Source organism: Anser anser (genome assembly GCF_964211835.1).
Source record: "Anser anser genome assembly, chromosome: 21".
Lineage (NCBI taxonomy): Eukaryota > Metazoa > Chordata > Aves > Anseriformes > Anatidae > Anser > Anser anser.
The window spans coordinates 2,863,375-2,886,120 of NC_139742.1; the positions used below are offsets into that span (position 1 = coordinate 2,863,375).

The following is a 22,746-nucleotide window of genomic DNA, read 5'->3' on the forward strand; positions in this document are numbered from 1 at the left end:
GCTGCGGCACCTCTGAAATTTTGTTGGCTTGTACAGTGTTTCATAGAGGGTCCTGATGTCCTTTTTCTGCCAGGTAACTAGCGATGAGGGAAAGAGAGGCTATGAACTAGTAACTCTGAAGGTCTCTGCAGCATATGGTCCACATGTGCATTCATCTCCCACCTGCCTTTCTCCTCTCCCCAGAGTACTGCCTGGGTAGGAGAGGGGGGCAGCAGCAGCCGCCCCTCTGCAGGTACTGTGTGGGAAATCTCTCCGGTCTGAAGTGATGGGGTGCAGTTACACCCCTGTACACGTGAATCGCACAACAGGGAGAAGTTACTGATAAGGACTTCTCTTCTCCAGGTGATCCAAGGCAACATTGATACGTATGATGTGGTCCTGAAAGATCTTCGGCCTCCCATCATTGCTCGCTTTATCCGGGTGATCCCTGTGACGGAGCTGCCGATGACTGTGTGTATGAGGGTGGAGCTGTACGGCTGTGTCTGGTACGGTAAGTAGCAATTCCCATGCCTGCCACAGGACAGTAGTCCTTGCACAACGCTGACTGGGGCTCACCTGTGTCCCCAAGTATGCAGAGGGAATTCCAGGCCCACCGAACTGCTTCTGTTGGTCCACATCATAAATGAAAGGATCATGTGGACAGAGATGATGGAAGGCTGCTGCTGCTGTGTTTCTGAGGTATATGGCCTTCTCTTTTAGATGGTTTGGCATCCTATAGCATTCCTGAAGGAGGGACAATAGCGGCTCCTGGCTTCCCCATCGTTTATCTGAATGACTCGACCTATGATGGCTACCAGGAGCGCAGGTGGGAGAAGTCGTCCTGTTCTCTCTCGGTCACTGTGCAAATTCTCTATTCTTACGTACCTTTTCATTAGTGTCTTGTATCCCCAACTCTTCTTTGGTGAGACCTCTCTGGCTGCAAGCTAGCCTCTTAATTCTCCAAAGCATTTGCTATTTCAGTGGCTTTGTTGTTCCAGGTCCTTTGACGTGTTGTTAGTTGCTATTTTAAAGGAGGACATGGGCTCATGATGTGACAGATTCATTCCCCCCAGCTGGCAAGGGCTGGCAGGAAACAAACTTTTGTTTTTGGAAGTTGTTGGTGCTTCTCTTCAAAAGGAAGTCTGTCATTATACAGCTTGGTGCTGTCTTTGTTCATGGCTTCTATTTTTGTGCGGTGTGATGTGATGAGACAGTCCTGATGTATGGGATTGCCTTAAAGCCCTCATCACTCTTGGTCTCTAATTGTGACTATATTCAGTGCACTGATTTCTTTATTGGGTCAGGTGTAGCTTTAAGCTGTCTTTGATACTGCAGATCATAAGGTGCTGCTACTGTTTGTTGCCCCAGAACGGAGTGGAAGAGCTGGCTGGACCTTCAGCCCATGTAGTCCCAGTGTCCCTGGAGCAGATGAAGGTCCTTCCCCTCTCCATTGCTTTTGTTGCTTCTGGAGTTTGGTATCTGAAGTGCATTCTCCAGCCGACTGCATCTTAAACTGTTGCAGGAGGTCTTCAGGGTAAACTGGGCATCTGAGAAAATGCTCAGCACTTGAACTCTAGGCTTGCACTTGATAACTCTGAGCTTCTGAACAGATTTGAGACACTGTTTTTGAAAAGAAAGCTCTGATGGACTTGAAACAACTTGGAAAGCTGTATCACTCCCTGCAAGAAGCTTCAAGTCAGCAGAGATACTGCTGCCAAAGTGGTCTGAGAGGAAGGTGCCCGATTAATCACTGTAGAGATTTCTTGGGTATGATGCTTTTCCAATTTGGAGTCAAAAAGACTAAAATAACTGGATTTCGACAGCTCATTACAAGGACCATTAATTTTTCATATCATTGAGATTAATTAGATAGGGTGGTGTGTAACTAATGTTTTGAGGTGACTATGGTTTAACCAACAGTTAACTTCTGTGGGAAGAGTTCATTAACAGTCGGAATATGAAATATTAAATAACTTTCAGACATTGTGCAACCACTTTATTTGTTGTAAATGGATTTGAATGTGTTTAGATGGCTTGAAACCTCAGATAGACTTGGGCATGGGTCTCCTCTTGAGGCAGCATATCCCTGCTTGTGCAACAATGTGCCTAATAGGTGACTTCAGTGACCTGTCGTCATCCATTGATTTTTAAGGTGCTTATATTCCAAGTCCTATTTCATATTTCATTAACTTCCATGAAAGTTTTTACTAATGCCTAAAATTCCTTATGCTTAGAGGTAATTTCTAAGTTATTTGTGTTCTATTATGCTTGGGATTAAAATATGGGTTTAAAAAGTACATTCTTCATGAGTGAAGGATGTTGCAAGATACCAAGTAACTACGTTTGAAAGTATCAGATACTAACCAGCACTGAGATAGCGGGAGGTTAGATGTAAAAGAAAAGGTGGGTTTACAGGTGCAGAAAGAAGTAGGTGTTGCACTTAGCTGTCCTGCTCTAACTTAGGAAAATGAGTTTGTTGGGGAATGTCAGGAAGCTCTAAAAGCAGGCACAAAACCCAACGTGCTAAGCGAGGAGTCGTTAGGGCTAGTTGAACTCTAGGTTGCGTGCCTGCCTAGTCTGGAAGCAGGAGTCCACCTTTTCCAACTGTTAGTCCTGCTTTGGAGTTCACAAGGTATGCATGCCTATGCAAATCCCTCTGATTTGAGGGCACACCTGGAATGGGCTTGGGGACCTTCAGCTTATTCAGCTTCAGCATATGCAGCAGCAGCCCAGGTTACGAAGACTGCCCAGAGGAGCTGAATGAAACAAGCCCAAGGAGCAAGCTCGGGCACTAGTATTGCTGAACTCTTTGTGCTTAAGTCAAGGGATGTACCAGGAATGACTGCCGAAAGGCAGATGGATCAGGAGTGTTCCACATCTGGCATCTTTTACTCTGTACAGCTTCTCAGCACTGTCCCAGTGGGCTTCGCAATCTCAGATAGGAAGTGAAACGAGGTAGGGTCCTGGGAGAAGAATCTTAATAGCTTTGCAAGTGGGGCCAATAACGCTCTCCTCTTGTACAAGCAGCAATGCCAGAAGTAATCCCAGTTACAATTGGCTGTGGCTGGGTGAGCTACCCATGGTCTCATTGCTGTTTTCTGCTTTTCTGTGCCTGTCTGCAAAACTTTCCCCCATGGTTTCCCCACGGTAGGGAACTGGTTTCTTCCCATGCAGCTCCATGGTAAAATGCTGCAAGTAAAAGTTGCTGCTTGGAGAACATACGCCATCGCTGTCTGTGGTCTCTGTTCTCCTTCTTGAGAAACTCTGTTTGTAGCTGGGCTTTTCTGTCAGTGCTTGGTATCAGTGCACAGACTCCTGCCTCTTCCAGAGCAGGGCAGGCTTTTAAAAGCCCAGTCTGAACAGAATAAATGTGATGTTGCCTGATAATAGGGAACCAGTTCTTGTCCAGGATGTGTGAAGAGTAAACGAACAAATGTTCTGGTGCCAGCTGAAGGACCCAAGTGCTTTCCCTCTGAGCTCTCCCAGCTGGGGTCTATGTAACTGTTGGCTCTTTCCTGCTAGGCACTTGTACGGCGGCCTGGGCCAGCTGACGGACGGTGTGCTGGGACTGGATGACTTCACGCAGAGCCACCAGTACCGTGTGTGGCCAGGCTATGACTATGTTGGCTGGAAGAATGAGAGCTTCAGCACGGGCTCTGTTGAAATGGAGTTTCAGTTCGACCGACCACGGAACTTCACCTCCATGAAGGTATTCGGCGTTGTCCCTCTGCAGCAGCCTGGGGTGGGCTTTGGGTCTGGGCACTTCCAGGTTACCCCTCTGGGCTCTGTCCCCAAATCTAGAGGATATAAGGTGCCCGACAGACAGCAGAAACTACCAGAGTCAAAATTTGTGCAGGAGATAGCCCATATTTGCTGGTGTAGGTAGGTGAAGCAGTGGAACGCTTGCCTCTCCGGAGCTTGGGCACTCTCCTTTCAGTATTTGGCTTAAATAACTAAGGAATAAAAAGCAGACACCTGAAGCAGTGTTTAGGCAGCCTCTGTTGGCAATTAAGATGGATTTAGGATGCAAGCTGCTTACTGTCTAAGGCCTGCCTGACCCGTGAGGTAAAGGAAGATGGTTGTGTTTCCATTTTCACCAAAAACTTCTCTGGACACCTCGGTCTGCACCTGTGCTGCGAGAACTTACTTAAAACACACAGAGGAGAAGGGTGAGCTGAACTTTTAAAGTCTGTAGTAAACAGCAGAATCTCTTTAAAAGGATCAGTGGCTTTTCTTGTAAAGATTTCAAATGAAGGAGAACCCACCACATCCTTAAGTAAATTGTTTTGGTGGTTACTTACCCTGGTTTTATTTTGTCTATTTTTAACTTGCAACCCCTGGCTCTTAGCCTGCTTTTGCTGGCAAAAAGTAGGAATCCTGCCTTCTCAGAAACTTTTTTGCTTCTATACTGTGACTAAATCACTTTCTTAATATTTGCTTCAGTAAACTAAATTGGCTGAACTTCTCAATGTCCTGTGAGATCCAAGATCACTTTGGTAGCTATCTTCCAATCTTTTGTTTGCCAGTACTCCTTTGGAGGTATAGAAACTGGAACTGGATGCAAGTTTTTCATCAAACTACATAAAAGAATGGTACCAATTTCCTGGCCTTGGACAATTCTTCTTTGTTTATGAATCTTGTGATCATATTAGTCCTCTTAGCCAAAGGGTAAGGAGCCAATGTTCATTAAGACTTTGGTATCGTGCTTAAAGTCAGTTCAAAGTTATTGGCTTCCAGTGCAGAAAGCATTACTTACATTTTGTTCTGGAGTTCGCTGCCTTGAAATGAACCAGTCCAGCAAACCCAGACCATTGTTCAATTTAGTTTGAGGAAGCTGTTTGACTTTTGCAATTCTTTTTCTCATTTCACTTAATTTATTGTTGGTGATTGTGCTCCTTCTTTCAGGTCGTTCAAAAAAGTAGTGAATAACCTCGAGTGAGGAATACATTCCTACTAGCAAAACACCTAGAAAAGAGTCATTTGTGCCTTTTACATTATAAGACTTACTAGTTGACAAATTTTGGTCAAATTAATATAATTCATGAGTTCATATTATGCTAATCGGAGTCGGGTGTTCTGTTGAGTAAATCAGATGCCTTATAAAGATCTTTCATGTAAATGCAGTGATCCCGATCAACCAAACACATAAGCTCATAAAAATAGTTACTTCATTTAGTATTTCATTATAAAACTATTGATTAGCATAAATTATTCTTCCTTCATTATTGAATGTGAGCTGTTCAGCTGTGCATTTATTTTGCACAGACTAGATGGTCTGTAAATGCTTTTTTTTGTGTTATATCTTGATATCTGTTAGCTTCATTCCAGTCTTCTGAACTTCCCCAATATCCAAGAAAGTACTAAAAATAAATGTTAGCAAATATTGCAACTGCATTGCAAACTACTTAGGCTTGCATATTATAAAATTGGACTTCAGTAGGTGGTGTTTGGAATAGAAAGTGTCTCTGTATCAGTCCAAGACATGAACGTATCCAACTCCCATCCAAATATGGCACAGACGGTATATTGCAGACGTCAGGCTTTCCTGCCTCGTTATGGATGACTATATCTCCATATTGAATAATGTTGTCTAAGCTTCATCTGTTCTTAATTATGCTCAAATACCCTTCTTTTGTCTTCTCCCTGCTCACTAGGCCTGTTGTCCTCATTACTGCTTCACTGTTATTCACTGCAAGATTTCAGAGGCCAAGCAATTAATAGGGTTCAGAGCTGCATTCAGTTTGGAAACTGTTGTTGTCGCAGTTGCAAATACTCCACAGTCATTAGGAAATAATTTCTGGAGTCGCTAGGGAGGTTCAGACCACCGTGGCTACGAAAACAGAGGAGCAGGCTGAGGGGCACTGACGGCTTCAAGGATCATCTTATACCTTTGGTTCCTGGTCACTGGCTGCAGTGCCAAATACAGTGGTCCAGGGCTTCAGGATTGCATGGCAGAACTTAAACTGTTGTATTTATGTATTTGAAAAGGGGCAGGGCAATATTTGCGTAACTGTTAGGCAGTGTAACAGCGTAAAGGATCCTTACAAGCCTCGTCTCTTTGCAAAGCCCACTTCCTTGGAAGTGCCAGAGACCTGGGAGGGTGCCACGTGTTTGCTGAGTGGTCTGCAGTGCTGCAGCCCGGGGAGGTGGAGATGTCACTTGTGCTGGAGCCTCTTGGTTTGGGTGCAGCCCAGGAGCAGGACAGGGAGAAAGTGCTGCCAGCTCCAGGGAGGGTAAGGCAAACCTCCCAAATACAGATCTGTGAAGTCAGCTCAAAAGCAGTTTGCAAGCTGCTTAGTCTGAAAGCTGAGAGTGTGGAGCCGTAACTCAGAGACAGGAGAGGACGTCTATGTTTCACTGCATTGTTAGCTTGGCAGCACAGTGATGGTGGTTTAAATTCCAGCATCGTTGACTAAACTAGTGGAGTCAGTGCGGCAAGGACAACCTGACGGTGTACTGAGCCACCAGGAGAGGTTGATGGATGCAGGCTTACGTGACGGTATAAAGAAAACGCAGATCCTCAGTTGTCTTCAAGGTGCAACCACAGCAGAAGCCCTGTATGTCAGGGGAACCTTCTTCTCAAGGTTGCACGTATTGCTTGTTTATTTTTTGGAAGAGATTTCTTAGACTGCGGAAGCTGGAGGCTTTCTGAAAGAGGCTCGAGTCCAGGTACATTTTTCTCTTCCCTTGTAGGATCAAGGAGAATTGATCTGATGCTTTAGATGAGTACAGGGTTTGTTTGATCGATTTTTATATGGGCCATTTGAAGAGCATGCCAAAATGTTACCGTTGTTGTTTTTGTGTGTACAGCTAACAGCTATTTCAGAATCACTTTTTTTGCACAAATGCTCTCATTGCACACTGGGTGGATGGAGCTATGCTGGAACAGGTCACTTACTTTGGGTTAAGAGTATTCATACAGGGGGATGTTAGAAACAGAACGTCTTTGTTAACAGAATCCCTGGGGATTGAATTTGATTTCAATAGATCTTCCTCCTATCTGACCTGTTTTTTTGTTGTTTTGTTTTGTTTTGCTAGGTGCATTGCAACAACATGTTTTCCAAGGGGGTGAAGATCTTCCAGAAAGTGGAGTGTCTGTTCAAACCACGCCTGATTGCAGACTGGGAGCCCGAACCTGTTGGAGTGGCAACTGTCTTAGATGACAAAAATCCCAGTGCTAGGTTTGTGACTGTCCCCCTCAATCAGCATGTGGGTAAAGCCATACTTTGCCGCTTCTACTTTGCTGACACCTGGATGATGATGAGCGAGATTTCCTTTCAGTCGGGTGAGTGTTCTTCCAGTCGAGTAGATCTTGGGGAGGGTGGAGAGCAGAAATGACAGTGGGGAGGTGCAGGACCTGTGGGCTTAGTGTAAGACAGTAAGGCACTGTGGGGCTACACAGTGGGGAGAAGGTAGCAGAAACATTGAGAGAGTTGCAAAGGCAGAAAGAAAGGTCCAGTCTACAGAGGATGCTTTTCAAGCTGATACTGATACACATAAGCGAAAATGCAACCAGGGCAACCAAAAATTGGACTGTAGGACATTTCTATTTGAGGCAGTTGCCTGCTGCTCAAGGGGTCGATTTTCACCTGTTTTTACTAAGCATTTTGTTATGAATAATTGAACTACATCTATAGGTAGCTATAAAGTTAGCAGATTGCAGATTTATATATTTAGAAAAACAAACAAAACCACCGCCAACAACAACAAAAATCCACAAACACAAGAGGCTGAAACTTTTGTTGCTTATGTCTTAACTATAAAACAGAAGTAAGTACCATGAGGTACTTTGAAAAGTTCTGCAAAGGATTCAACAGAGTCTAGGAGAAAACAGTTGTCACTGATGCATTAATGTTGTTGCTCTAGCTTTCTGCTCAAAGGTCCATCAGCAGCTATAGTGAGAAGACATTGCTGGAAAGGAGAGCTCTGACTGCAGCTTGTTGCTTATCTTGCTGATAGCAGCCCCTGCTGGCTGCCCTCCCTGTTACATGTGAGATTTAGGCAGGCTCTCAGTCCAGCCCAGGGTGACAATTTTTATAATCGTATTTAAATGAGAAGGAAGGTGGGAGGAAAAAAAAAGCTCTTGATTAAGTCCCCGCTGTCTGGCTGAGCTCAGGGAAGGATGCTGCATGCGCTGGCAGTTTGCTGTGGTCCGGAGATGTGGGCTGCTCAGTGGAGAGGCTGTGCAGCCTCCTGCAGGCACACTGGGAAGTTCGGAGGGAGCAGATAACTGCTCACATTGCTCATGATCTGCTATGTGGGTCTCAGCCCAGTCCCATTTGGGAAGGCAGGGGTTATGGTCAGGATTGCACAGACTGCTGGCAGAAGCAGAGAGATTTTGTTGGACTGACACCTTCCCTTCCCTCCCACAGACATGGAGAGCGTAAATCCTATTTTGGTTACGGTAGCCACAAGCACAACAGATCTCCTGGAAACAGCACACAACGTTACCGAGGGCACCTGGGGTAAGGACTTCTGTCACTAAGGTCTCAAGTGTTGGGGGATTTCATAGTAACATCCTAGCTCATGCAGTGTCTCCTCCTCTGGAGACCTGGGTATGGCCTGGTTATTGCCCTTGCACACAGGGCTGAGTCTTGCAGTCCTCCAAGCCTCACCTATGTCTTCTGGCCTAGGCTGCCTCAGAGCAAGTGGGCCGAATGCGCACGTGCAGCCAGTGAAACTCTGAGAGCTGTCTGCCTTAACATGGGTCCATCCAAGGAATCTGTTCCAATGCTAAGAACAGTGTGTGGTTGCAGAAGCCCTCTGCACAGTTCTTAGCTGTGAGCCTCCACAGTGAGAATTTGTGATTAGAGCAAAATGGGAGCAGAGCTAATGTTAATACTCTTCTGTACCAGCCTATAGAAAAGGACGTGGTCTCATGGAAGTCAGCCAGCACGTATAACAACCTGTGCTTTGTTGATGGCAGATTGTTCTTAATTCCTCTGTGATTGCAGAAACCACATCTTCTGTAACCAGCACCTGGATAGGAGAGAAGGCAGATGATTCCAATACCTCCATCCTCGTGGGCTGCCTTGTGGCTATTATTCTTCTGCTCCTGATGATTATAGTCATTATTCTTTGGAAGCAGTATGTTCAGAAAAGGTTGGAAAAGGTAATACAATGGGGCTACTTTGCAGGCACAAGTTTAGTTCTAAGTATTAACCCAAAAGAGCTCTGAATTATGCGGGAAAGTACAGGGTTTTCCCTGCTCCATCTAGTAGCTAAATCTCTGTTCCCACAGCAGGGGAAGATGCAGGTCCTATCCAAGACATTACTGGAAATTGCTGCAGTTGCAGCCAGTACATTACTCAACAACTGAGCATCACCTCAGCAGTTTTTTCTCTTTTTTGGAAGGCCCCACGCCGAATCCTGGAGGAAGATGCCACAGTTCGCCTCTCCTTCTATAGCTACACCATCGCCAACAACCAGACACAGATCCACCAGTCAAATCCCACCTATGAACGTGCTTTTCCACTGGATTTGGAATATCACCAGCCAGCTACACTGCTCCATAAGCTTCCAGAGCTCTCCCAAAGTGCAGAGGATTCAGGTAATATAATCATCAGTCACCAGAAGTTAGGTATTTATTCTTTTATTATTTCCCTCACCTGTGAGTATGTGCCAGTTTCCAGTGTCTGACTAATGTTCTCTGACTACAATGCAGTACTAACCCAGGGACATAAGACAGTATTCTGAAGTTCTGAAACTTTTTAGTATGTAACCTCGGTAGATGAAGCACCAGCCCCACTAGAGGGTGGTGGCCTTTTATTATTCTCTTTAAAGATTGTTTATATGTTAGCCAGGTCATCTTCTAGGAGCTGGTTTTGGCAAGTACAGCAGCAAGTCATCGTTTGTCTCAGCCCCTTGGCAGTGGAATCACTGCCTGCAGCACTCCCAGGCTGCCCAGACTGGCTGGTGGAAGAGGCGAAGGCCTTTAGCACCTCTCCCTGCAGCAAAGGCTCTTTGAAATTCCCATAGAAAAAGCAGAGGCAAATGCAGCAGGGGGTTGTCAGTGGTGCACTGGCTTCCAGCCCCCGGGGAGCTTTTGGATGCATACAGAAGGGAACACGTCCAAGAGGCTTTTGTACTCAGTGATGGCACTGCTGATTAACGAGTGTAAGGGCAGTGCTGCATTCCTCAAGCACCAACAACGTGCTAAGATCCAGCATTATGCTACAGAAGGAGATTGATTGGGACTGAGTCAGGATGTGAATTTAAAGCAGAACGATAGTTCTGGGTATTACTGACCATACAGGGAGTTAATTATAAAGAGTTATCCCATGGAGGTTATGTGAATAAGCTGTAAGAGGTATAGGGTAGCATGATAACAGAGTACGTAGAAAATGGAGACTTCAATCTCCAGCGAGGAATCTAGAGCAAGTTTGATGTTGCAAGCAACATTCCATACGTCAGGTAAAAGGAGCAGATCAAATTTAGGATGAATCAGAAACAAGTAACCACTTCAGACTCATGCCTCCATGTCTGGACAAGAATTTTAGCTCTCTGGATAGATCAGGGAGCTGATTAACACAAATTCACTCACAACTCACAGGCATTTGTTCTGGAGTTGGAAGAAGTGCAGCTCGTCCTGGTTTAAGCCCTAGTTAAAACAAAGTGCAGTCTTCCATCTCGATGTACGCTGCTGTAAGGTTAACAGGCGTGCAGCTGGGCTTAGTTCCCAGAGGTCTGCAGGGTTCAGAGGAGTGGAAGCCAGGCTATACTGGTTTTAAGGGAGCGAGAGTGTCTGACTCCCCCTGTCTTTGTTTTTTTCTCAGTGTGCAGCGGGGACTATGCTGAGCCTGACCTGACCAAGTCTACGCCTCACCAAGGCTTTCAGAACAATGTTCCTCACTACGCTGAAACGGATATTGTCCACCTCCAAGGTGTGACAGGCAACAACATGTATGCAGTCCCAGCCCTCACTGTGGATTCACTTACCAAGAAGGACATCTCAGTAGGCGAATTCCCACGGCAGCAGCTACGACTCAAGGAGAAGCTGGGAGAAGGACAGTTTGGAGAGGTACAGCCATTCTCTTCCGTGCTTTCTCTAACAGGAAGGAATTGAGTGGCACAGTGAATCCTCTCAGCTGCCTTTCTGGCACAGCTGCACACATGGATGGGGACCGGGGGACCTGCATCCCAGTATTGTATTTAGTACATGTCCTTGCTCTAGAGTCGTAGAACGGTTTGGGTAGGAAGGGACCTCTAAAGATCATCGAGTTCTAACCCCCCCGCCATGGGCTGGGACACCTTCCCCTAGACCAGGTCGCTCAATTACACTGATGTCCTTTAAGGGCAGGCTTCATAGAGCCCAGTTCTGCACCTCTGAGGCTACTGCCCGGTGCCATGTGTGAGTCTTTCATAGCAGATGAGCTTTACAAACACGAGCTGTTTGCTGCCTCTATCCCTATTTATGGCCCTATAGAAAAGGCCTGGGAGTGTGAGTTCAGACTGTTTCATGCTCTACCACGGACACCTCAAACGTGTGATTAATGTCAGCTCTAGCAGTGATTCCAACCAAGGCAGACTCATCCTGGGTGTAAAAAGAGCTTTCACATTAACAGGTGGAGGTTCTGATGGGGCTCTGCACGTTGGCCCTGGCCAAGACAGACACTGCCCAGGCATTGTGGTGCCCTTGCATATTTTCTGGCATCACTGCTTGCTCAAGCCCCAGTCTGTGTCAGAAGCCTCAGGCAGCATGATACACGCATCTGTCTCCTGCCAAGCTCTCTCTTTACTCCTTGGGCCTCTTCTGAGCTGTGAATGTTTTCCCCTCTCTTTTTCTTCACTCCCTGCTTTGTGTCCACACATTACTGAGCCAGATTTTCCCCTCGTTTGCTCCCTCTTCCTCTCTCTTTTATCCTCCCCAGCTTTTCCTCAAACACAACCTTAAAAATTCTGTTTGCTCCATTTTGGCAAAGCACAGCTCTTTACTGACTGCTTTCTCGTCTGTGGATGTCCATACTTTTCATTCAATACTTCTAGTTCCTTGTTCCTTCCTACTGACAGCACACTTTCCCTGCCCCAGCCTCCCTCCCTGTCCCCCTCACTTCTTTCTGGATCAATCAGAGTACTGGAAAGGTGCTAACATCCTCAATCTCTTCACCTGGCTGTCAGTGCAGTCCCTTTTGTGGTGTGAATCTTGCTGTCTTGGTTTGTACTCCAAAAATGAGTTGTTTTTTTTTCTCACTGTTTTGCTTCTGTTTTTTCTTTCCTACTCATTCCTTTCCTTCTAATAACTGTCAAAGCTTTCTCCTCCTCCTCCTTTGTGTTGTTAAACAGCAGCAGAGAGGCTCTCCATCCCCGTTTTCCTTGGAGTTTGATTCATGGCCTGCATCTTTCCTTGTGTCACAGGCTCTTTTCCTCATTTTTGCAAATCTGCTGCGTCACTGTGCTTCCTTCTCTGCTTCTCACCTTTGTAGTCTCACCAAACTGGTCATCATCCTACGCTCTGCTCCTCTGCTCTGGCTTAGCGTGCAATTTTGCTTCTAGCAACATGGCTCATCCATGCTTTTTTCACCTCTCACCCAGGGCTTCCATAACTTTCAAGGCATTTTTTCTGCTCCTAACTTTCTGCTTTCTGGACTCAGTGATACACTGTGAGCACTTACAATACAAGCTCTAAGCACCATGGCTCTCTTTCTTATTCCTGGCTTGTACAGCTGGTCTCTACTTGATGTTGTTGCTAGACTTCCAGAATTTAAGGAGAGTGAGTCTCGTGACTGTACTTTCACCCCAGCAGATTTCATTCTCCATGTAACTGCAGCAGCCTTTTTGTACTTCTGTTTCTGAATTGTAGCTTTATCCATTTTCTATGCTGTCTCCTCTTTCTCTTCACCATGTTTCTTGCATAAGTTCTTGGTGCATTGTAAAATATATAAACAATAGCATATATAAGCGATATGAAATTAAGCTCCCGTTATGTTCACCTTTCTGCTAGCACATCTGGTCTGCTCCCCTCCTTCAGTCCTTTTTCCTATCCTGCACACTCAGTTTGTCTGTTTTACCTACTCCAGCATTTCTTGCCCAGTTCTCCTCTTAAACGTGCATTCTGATAACTTCTTAAGCAAATGTTTTATTGCATCCCTTCCCCCACCTTCTCTTTTATACAACCCTGGCAGTAATTTCATGTCTTTACTGTTTGTTTTTTTTTTGATCTGAAGAAACTTTGAATTCTGTGCTTTCCTAAGAGCATTCACCTCTTCACCTTTGAGTACATTCGCAGGTGAGGTGTTCACACCACACACACACATGCACTACTCCCCTTTTTTCTGGAATTAAAGATATTTGGAAAGCTGTCTGTAATTTCTGGACGCTCCTCAGTTAAGTCTGAGCAGTGACTCAAGCCAGGCTAGGCTGCAGGACAGTTCTGTACGTGTACAGCTGTTGTGATGTGCTATATATGCCAAATGTGCTGCAGCCACGTTGTCTGCATGCACATGCATCGTAATGCAGGCAGCTCCAGGCACAGTGGCCTTCCTGAATATCTCCAGTGCTTGCTGGGCAAGTTGGACCCCCCCAGTCATGTACTGAGCCGTTGATACGCATGTGGAGTAAATTCAATGCCGTGGGGAAACATTAGGCTGCAATCCACGTCTGTTTCTACATTGTGGGCTAAATAGTGTACACACACAGTCTTGTCCAGGATTTTTGGCCGATCTGTGGGCTATTTGTCATCAGAACGATGTCACTTCCATTAGATCATTCACTTGGCCATTCTGCCAGTGCTGACCAAACTGATGACCTCAGTGTGTCGTCGTTTTGCTCTGGCTTTCTGGGTGTGCACGCTCTCATAGCTGCCATTGCTTTCTGCAGGTGCACCTCTGTGAAGCTGATGGCCTGCTGGAGTTCCTGGGGGTCTCTTCTTCAGAATTCACTCACCAGCCGGTTCTAGTAGCAGTGAAGATGCTAAGATCAGATGTCAACAAAACAGCCAGGTAAGTACATCCTGAGTACATCCTGCCAACCACCTGAGAAGGAAAGCAAATACTCCCCAGGCAACAGTTTCACATGGTTTAACACCATTGACTCTGTAAGAGAGAAGCCTCGGAGGGTGCTGAGTGTTTGTGTAAGGAACAGGATGTAAGCAGAGAGCTGACGGTAGGAACAGACGACATCAAACTGAAATGCTGTATTAATCCTGTTTTCTGGGGAAGGGGTAGATGCTGCACACAAGCCCAGAACCATCTCTCAAACTCACTGTATGCAGATGTGTAAAAGTCTCTGTGGTCAGGGACTTTCCTACATGCTGCTTCTGCTTTCTTTAAACCAAGGAATAGTTTAGGACTCAAACCTCCGTTTTCTATTTTACAAGAAATGATTTCCTGAAAGAGATCAAAATCATGTCACGGCTGAAGAACCCAAATATCATCCGGCTTCTGGGGGTGTGCGTGCGTGATGACCCACTGTGCATGATAACAGAGTACATGGAGAATGGAGACCTCAATCAGTTCCTGTCGCAGAGGGAGATCTACAGTAAATTTGCAATTTCAAACAACATTCCCTGTGTCAGGTAAGAGGAGCTGCCCATGTTTAGGATGAATTGGTGATACAGAGCTGCCGGTTTCTTGTGCTGTGCTTTCCAGGCAGTGACCTTCCAGCCTGGCCACTGCCACAGCACATACTGTGGGTACTAGTCCCACTTTGCGTGGGACATTGTTCTTGAGGCCTCCAGAGATGCATGTTCCTGTGAAGTGTCCCTGACTGGGGGCTGTTCTGGTCACAGTGACCATCTGACATACGTTGTTTACTGATGTACCCATCCGTTTACATTAGTGGGCTTGCATCAAATACTTCATTAAGTGGCAAACCAGATGCATTACAGCTAGAGTTTTGGGATGAAAATCAAGAATTTCTCTTAGGCTTTTGAGATGTTTTGTACATTCTCTGGATGCCTAAAAAATATTACATAAGGGAAGCTGAGTGTGGAGCTTCATTGAAGGAAAGATTTCATCAGCTGACAGAAGGAGAGTATTTCACTGGCAAACACAAATGTTTTCTGTCTGCAGTGGCGCTTATCTCCCTCCTCCGTGGAAGGATTAAATCTAACATGAAAACATCTCTACTGTTGCAGAAATTCGTTCCTCACAGATGAGAGTTGCACATACAGCTATCATGTACTCAGCTTGATTAAAGAAAACTGACCAGAAATCACTGCATTGCTTAGCCTTTGGCATGTACGCCCACAAAGAAATTAATTTATTTTTAGTTAAAGAGCTAGGCAGTTAGGCAGAGCAAGTTCTGTTGATGGACTGGACAAGAGATGTCTTACCATGTCTAGACAACACCCCTGCTTCTGCCAGTAGCTGGCAGTGGTTAGTGGTCCTGTCTGGGAACGTCAGGCAACAGAGTCATGACACACCAGGAGCTGCTGTAGGATGGGAGAGGATTTACATCTGAGTTGATGCGTGTTCCAGCTCTCTCCAGTCTCCTGTCTCTTCCACACAATTGAAAGAGCTTTCACATCTAGACTCGGTTTCTCTTTTTTTTTTTTCCTGGCCATAGCTTCGGACTATCTTTTTTCTTCTCCTCCTCACCCCTCATCTGACTTCAGCACTGGCATTCACGGGGTTCTTCCCTGCTTTCCATTACTTGGCCCTACCCATAAGTTTTCCTTTCTCTTCCAGCTGCTCTTTCAGCCTCTCCTTTCGTCCCTCCCAACCAGATAGAGTTTCACGTTAAAGGAAGCCTGTGTGGCTGGTTCAGATATCTGTCTGTGTGGGAGTTAGTTACTGATATTGAAATGAATGCCCCTGCCAAAAAGTGCAGCTTGTCTCTCTGCCAGTTCATATGGGTGTCTGATTGATGTGGCAAGGTCCAGCTGTCCGTACAGCTCTTCGGTGTTTGAAATGCATCTCCCACTGCCTCTCTGGCTATGTAGCAAGTCATGAAGATGAGTCTGCTGAGAAGTGTCTGCTCCTCCATACGCAGAGCTGCATGCTCTGGGCACTGGGAGCCAGAAGAGAGCTGCTGGCAAGGCCTGCCAGAATGCAGAGGGGATGGGGTGGACTGGGCATCTTGGGTTGGAAGAGGAGCATCGCCAAGCAGGGAGACAAGGCGGCAGCTGATCAGGGGGAAGGGAGAAGGTAGGACCTGGAGGCTAAGCCCCCTCTAAAGGAGAAAGCCAACAGCCAGGTTAACAAGGTAAAAGTGGGTGCCGGAGTTCCTTCTCTGGGGACACGATGGCTCCATGCAGATCAGGAGAAGCATTGAGCTAACAATGGGACAGGGCTGAGTGTCACCTGCCTGAGCCGTGGGGGTCACAGCTGGGAGGGAAGTGGTGCCCAGACCCCCCGGCTGGTGCTGTGTCAGGGGAAAGGGGCTGCCTCTGAAGCTCTGTAGCAGCAGCTTAGCTGTTGATTAGAACAGGTAGATTGGATATGTTATCATTAGATATGTCATTTAATTTAGATAAAATGATAAAGCTTCTGTCATTGCTACCAGAACACTGAGTAAGGCTTTTTTTTCTTGAGCTTTACAGAGAAATACTAACTGTGAACAGTTCATTAGATTTGTTTTGACAAGTGCTTGTTTATATGAAGTGTTTGAGCATGCACAGTGGGAAAGAAGCTGAGCATCACAAAATAATGGTGTGTGAAGAATGCTGAAAGTCAGGTGGTCCAAATTCTGTCTGTGTATTGTGCAACTTTTTTATTAAAACTATCTTCATTTTGGTAATGGGAAAATTGAAATTTTAACAAATGGAAAATACATCAGTTTACATATTTAGTTATATTAAACATAAAAAGTAAGCTCTCTTTAATGTTATGTCACATGTTTACTAGTACAAGTATGTGATAATGACGGTTTGAAATACTAAACTAAGCAATTTTTAAGACTTGAAATTCTGAGATTGTACAGCTTCATTTTTCCTGGCTTTCTATGAAAAGTTGGTGCTTTGTTGCATGATCTCTTTGAAAATCTTGATATTAATGCTTAATATTAAATACCTAAGGGATGTCAAATCCTAAGGGCCCTGAATTTCAGGGACAGGTTGTCTGTTCTTGCTTCTGCAGCTCAAGAACTTGGCCTAGCCTGGCAGGTTGGGATGTTAGTGCCCTAGACAGTTTAGTTTCGCTGTTAGGGCAAAAAATAAAATGTCATGTCACTGTAGTACATCAAATGCAAGATAAAGCAGTAAGAAATGCCAAGGAAGAGTGGAGTGCCAAGAAATGTACTGACTTTGTTTTGTCATCTTTCAATGCAGCTACTCTAACCTGCTGTACATGGCCACCCAGATTGCCTCTGGAATGAAGTATTTAGCATCTCTGAACTTCGTGCACAGAGACCTGGCAACTCGCAACTGCCTGGTGGGGAACAACTACACCATCAAGATCGCAGACTTTGGCATGAGCAGGAATCTTTACAGTGGGGATTACTACCGTATCCAGGGCAGAGCGGTGCTGCCGATACGTTGGATGGCCTGGGAAAGCATCCTCCTGGTAGGCACTGCACAAAACCATTCTGTCTCCCTTCCTCTGGTTCTCACTATACCCCCGAACTTGTAACGTGTATGTGTAACGGTCTTTACAGCTACAGATGGCCTCTGGTGAGTTGTCTGTTGGGTTGTGTTGGACGTATCTAAATCTAATAGCCTGGAAAAGGAGGGTGCCCTTGCAAATACAGCACAGATTATCTGGAGCCTAATTTGTGTTCAGTTTCTGACATTCAGGATTCCTGCTGGAATCATAAGCAACTCGTCTTTCTGAGCTTGCTTCCCCAGCTGTGAAGCCTAGAGGGGCAGGAACAAAACTTGATGAGCATGAAGTGCCAAGTCTGGGCTTGAGGTTGGGGTTTTGTTTTGTGTTTAAGGGTCCTGCTGGCTCCCCTCAGGAGATTGTTCAACAACCCAAACACACCCAATCCAGAGGCGATTCCTAGTATTCATCCCAATATTTCTTTCTCAAACAAGTTGTTAGGTCATGTAGTTATACTTCCTTACAATTCTTCTATGTACTTGGAGGGGGTATTGTAATTATGGCTGCCATAAAGGCTGATGGGCCTAAACTTTTCTAAGTTCACCCTCTTTTCATGGCTACAGCTTCATCTAGACTATAAATCACTCCTCTCCTTTCTTGTGTGAATATCTTCCAAACCTTTGCAGGCTACCAGGGTTGCCAGATAAGCCTGGACAATCCGTGTCTGGGCTGTTTTCTGACAAAACAAGCCCTCCAGCCCCCGATTGTTGTGTGCTATTTTGTGAGCAATCTTTAGCTTCTTTTTCCTTCAGAAACATATTGTTCCAAACACATCCAGTTTGGGCGCATTTTTTTAAAGACAGAAAGCAGGGCAGAGAGCTGACTGTCACCAACTTTGTCATGTGCAAAGATCTAAATTATTCTGGCCTTCCTCTAAGAGTCTGCTTCAGCTCTGCTTTCACCCCTAGGGCTTTGCTCCTTGTTCAAAGGTTTTTCTGTGCTGCACTGCTGTGCTTTGGGTGGAGGTATGCAGCAGCTCTCCACCCCGCTGCCACAGCCCACAGCATTGTGCTACTGCTGGAGGCAAATGCAGACTTCCTCAGGAGGGATGGTAGTCTCTAGCTTTCTCTGACACTTTCCCCCTGTTTCAAGAGGTTTGCCCCAGTGAAAGCTGCACCTTATCAGGGACCGTGGGTCCACAAAGACATGGTGCTCCTGCCCTGCAAAGCAGCAATGTCGTGCTTTGGTCCCTTTGTGCATTGCTCAGAGCAGGTCACCTGCTCTACTGTCTTTACGGAGAGCGTTTTCCCAGGTGTGAATCCTTGTGTTTAGAGAGAGCAGACTGAAATAGCCTTTGCCAAATATGCACTGTGAGCAAACCAGGCTTACAACATCCTTTCTGTTCACAGGGCAAGTTCACCACTGCCAGTGATGTCTGGGCATTTGGGGTCACCCTCTGGGAGATGTTCATACTGTGTAAGGAGCAACCTTACAGCCTCCTCTCAGATGAGCAAGTCATCGAGAACACGGGAGAGTTCTTCCGGAGCCAGGGAAGGCAGGTAAGAAAGCAAATGTGACTTCTTCCTTCACTTGACCTTGATTGCATCCAAACTGATCTCCTTGGGATCCTTCTGCTGGCCTTACATCATCTGCAAAAGTCCCTGCTTCTATTACTCGTCTTTTCAAATGTGTCCCACCTCTCTTGCCCTTCGTCCAGGCTCGTTGGCCTGGCTTTCCTCTCTTGGAGTCCCACTGGAAGAGCCTCCTGGCTTGTCCAGTGCTTCTTCCATGTTATAAGCTATTCTGTTTCAATCTGCCTTTGCACTGTCCTCCTTAGCTTTTCTGGGCTGTCCTACGCAAACCTTTTGCTCTTTTGCTTTGTCAGTTTTCTCTGCCCTTAGTGTCTCCTCTAAAAGACAAGGAGGCACTCACTGAGGCGGGGAAGGAGGAATTGCTAGTACCTGGGGGTTAGATACTCCCTGTGATATCTCCGTCTATGCTGAGGAGCTTTTGGCCATCCCTAGTTGCTGAAAGGCTTTTCTGTCTCATTATCCTCTGTTGCTCCAGGCAGGAGTGTACAGTTCACTGTTGTTGCCTTCGTATCCTTTAACAGAAATATCAGTGACGATGGTAAATAGAGCATGACAATCTGGCACCACTGAGGATCGCTGTGCCCTAAGAGTGGATGTCCAGTTGTTACTCTTCTCCCCACATTGACATTTAGTACCAAATAAGTTAAAGGATTAAGGGAAATAAAATAATGCAAGGTTTTATTCATTGTCTCCCAGATATTAATGATCTAGTGAAGAGTCTAAAAGATCAGTGTATTGAAATGAGAGGAAAGAAAAAAAAATTGCCAACCTGTGCTGTAGATAAGCTCTAAAAGGTGTTTTTTCTGTCTCTGCTAACAAGCTGTCACGATGCTTAGAAAGCCTCATGGGTTGTCTACGGTGAGTGAAAGTATTTGGATTTTATTGTGGTAAATTTGGTTTTGGTTTGTGTTTTTCTGTCACTTGGAACACAAATCTCTCTGAAGCATTCATGTTTCCTGCGGGACAAAGGACTGTTTTATGACCGGCTCATCAAACAAGTTGGCAAAGTGTCTGCAGTGCCATCTGAGGTGGTGTCGCAGCTCCATGCAGGCTTCGCTGCCAGATTCACGCTTAATGGATTTCAAACATTGCATGACTGCTGTGTCTTGTAACGCCTAGACTGAAGCTGTCCTGTGGTTTTCATTTAGTCGAGGTTTGATTCTTTTAAAGAGCAAACACTGAACTTGCTGTATTCTTCTTTTCAGATCTATCTCTCCCAGACTCCTCTGTGCCCTAACCCTGTGTTTGACCTGATGCTGAAATGCTGGAGCAGGGATATAAAAGATCGTCCCACTTTTGACATGATTCACCACTTCCTGCTAGAACAAATGGAATCAAACATTTGACTCCAGAAAAAGAGACAAACTGTTGAGAACAGAGTGACTCTGGTGTCTCTTTGCCTGTACCTCACAGGAAGATGGTCAGGCCACCTTGCTCTCCTCCCTTGACTGTACCGTATTTAATTGAGACGTCCATGGCAGCTGCTCGTTCTATTGGCCATGGTCTGACGCGCAGGACCAGAGGATCTCATTTGGTTGAAAAATCATCTCCTCTTCTGAATCATTTCCTGGGAATACTGTGAGAGGGGTTTTGTTAGATACCCACACACCTTTGGGAAAGACGAATGAGTAAAACTTTACAAGGGACTTGGAGCTCTCTCCTGGTTGGAACAGAAAGGTGCCAGCCTGAGTGAGAGCCACAATTCAAGAACAGATTTGTAGAAGTAAAGACTTCAGTCTTCTAAAACTATTCCATTAAATCAAATGGAAGTCTTGTGCACATTAGCAAGTGTTTCTGTAGGCTCTTGCTAGAGATGATATGTATAGTAAGAAACTAGAACTGACTAGAGCTAGGAAATGGTTTAACAGACTTGAGAACTGACGGAGCTGGATTTAGCAACCCTTTGGAATTAATGCTACCAGGGTCTACGGAGGATGCTGATAGAGTCCAAGATCATGTTCTTTTTTCCTGTGGTTGTTAAGCACTGCTTTTGTTATATATGTGCATTTTCCCCACACTGGATTTTTTTTTCTAGAAAAAAGAAAATTAAAAAAATGAATGTTAAAGGTCATAGGAAGGTCACTACAGAAGATCTTCTCTTGACCTGCAAATTAAGGCTAGGGTAGGGAGCTTGTATTGAAAAGTAGCTGATACTGTACTACTGTCACTACGTAGATTTATTAGCCTAATGAACTTGTAGCCACAATGGACTGATGTGCAATTAATCCTGTATAAGTACCCATTAATATGAGATCTCTAAGTCGATGCTGTTAAGTGTGCAGGGGGAACTTAGATTTGGTGAAAGCGAATGGCTGAGAGCAGCACCCGCTATGTCACTTGTCATAGCTCACGTGAGAGGAGAAGGAACAGGGCACGTGCCATCGCCGGCACGCACCTGCGCACACACTCGGATTTATTTCTAGCATCTGCAGTCCCTCTTCAGGTCTGCAGCAGGTTTAGCGCTGTCAGCCAGGCAGATGCACTTCGGCCCAGGCTCTGTTACTGCTGTGATCAAATCTGGCATCAGGGTGGGACTGCCACATCCCGCCAGTTCTGATCAGGGTGGCTTTGCGTCTGATTTTGGATGCTTCCTGTACAACACGAGACAACTTATTCCTTGAACCGGGGTTGTCTTTTTGTTTGTTGTGTCACAAATGGCTCGTTCTCTGGAATATTTTATAGGGCTCTGAAATACCCTTGGAGTGGGTCAGAGAATTCAGCTTGTTTCTACAGTACATCCATTGTGGATTTATCAGGTGCCTGGGGAATACTCTGCTGTTCCCTTTGTAACTGTTTAGCAAGATATTACGGACCAAACTGAGTATTTCATAAGCTGGGAGGTTAAAGTTCAGCACTTTTTGTTTTGTTTTGTTTTTATTTTTCCAAACAGCATCCAGTATAACATGTATTTCCAGTAAAGGTTATAAAGATAATTCCTATCTTGGCCAGAAGCATAGTGTTCACTGTGCTACGAGCTACATAGTGTCTGTGCTACGAGCTCTGTAAGCGGACACCGCTGACGGAGGGAATGCCAAAACAGCTCTAATAAGAGGGTAATTATGGCTGTTACGTTGAAAGAGAAAACCTGCCCCTGCGTTGGCAGACGCCAGGACTGAGTGTGCTGTGTCTGCTCCCCAGGCAGAACAAAGCTGGTCCTGAAGCTTCCCAGCTGCCGCTGGTTGTCCTGCTGCAGGTCGGTGTGGGAGTCCCCGGACTGCATGTAGGCATCGTGGGCTGGGCTGGTCCTCTGAGCAGCCTTCACGTGATGGAGCACGAGGCATCTCACGCCCTGCGAGGGCTGCACGGGCTCGGGTGGCTCTCACCGCAAAGCAGGTGTTTGTCCCCTTCAACCCGAAGGGGCCCCGGGTGGGCTGCTGCTGCCACACGTGTGCCATAAGTGCCTGGCGTGGGTGACAGGAGTCAAAGCTGTTGTGGTCATGTATGCAGCCGTGCACTGGTGGCTGGCGAGCCACGCGTTGGTGTTATTGCTGGAGAGTTTCCATCCTGTCCTGGAAAACAGACCCGAGTAATACACAGCCATGTGCGTGATCTCCTGTGTTTTGGAGCTCAGAGGTACCAGAACGCTGTAATGTCACCTGGGTGGGCTTTGTCCTTCTGTTATGTCAGGACGTGCTGTTCCTCCACTGACATACTGACATACGAAGTTTCTCTCATATCAATAAATTCTAATGATAACCTTGACAAAAGTGAATTTCTGCTTATTTTTTTTATTTTACTTAGGTCTAGGTGTCTGCACT

The 22,746-nt window shown here is 45.8% G+C and overlaps 1 protein-coding gene across 2 annotated transcripts in view; it reads left to right on the forward strand.

Moving 5' to 3' along the window:
* LOC310884996 (discoidin domain-containing receptor 2-like) overlaps positions 1-22,695 on the forward strand; it is a 60,364-nt gene extending 37,669 nt beyond the window's left edge. For both annotated transcript variants that reach the window (XM_083807709.1, XM_083807708.1), the window contains exons 5-17: positions 343-490; positions 700-805; positions 3,502-3,688; positions 7,018-7,264; positions 8,352-8,444; positions 8,934-9,091; positions 9,334-9,529; positions 10,755-10,999; positions 13,795-13,916; positions 14,294-14,491; positions 17,186-17,420; positions 18,806-18,955; positions 20,194-22,695. In XM_083807709.1, coding sequence (XP_083663835.1) covers positions 343-490; positions 700-805; positions 3,502-3,688; positions 7,018-7,264; positions 8,352-8,444; positions 8,934-9,091; positions 9,334-9,529; positions 10,755-10,999; positions 13,795-13,916; positions 14,294-14,491; positions 17,186-17,420; positions 18,806-18,955; positions 20,194-20,334 — 2,226 coding nt within the window. In that variant the 3' untranslated portion in view covers positions 20,335-22,695. The remainder of the gene's footprint in view (positions 1-342; positions 491-699; positions 806-3,501; positions 3,689-7,017; positions 7,265-8,351; positions 8,445-8,933; positions 9,092-9,333; positions 9,530-10,754; positions 11,000-13,794; positions 13,917-14,293; positions 14,492-17,185; positions 17,421-18,805; positions 18,956-20,193) is intronic.
* Positions 22,696-22,746: the final 51 nt, after the last annotated feature.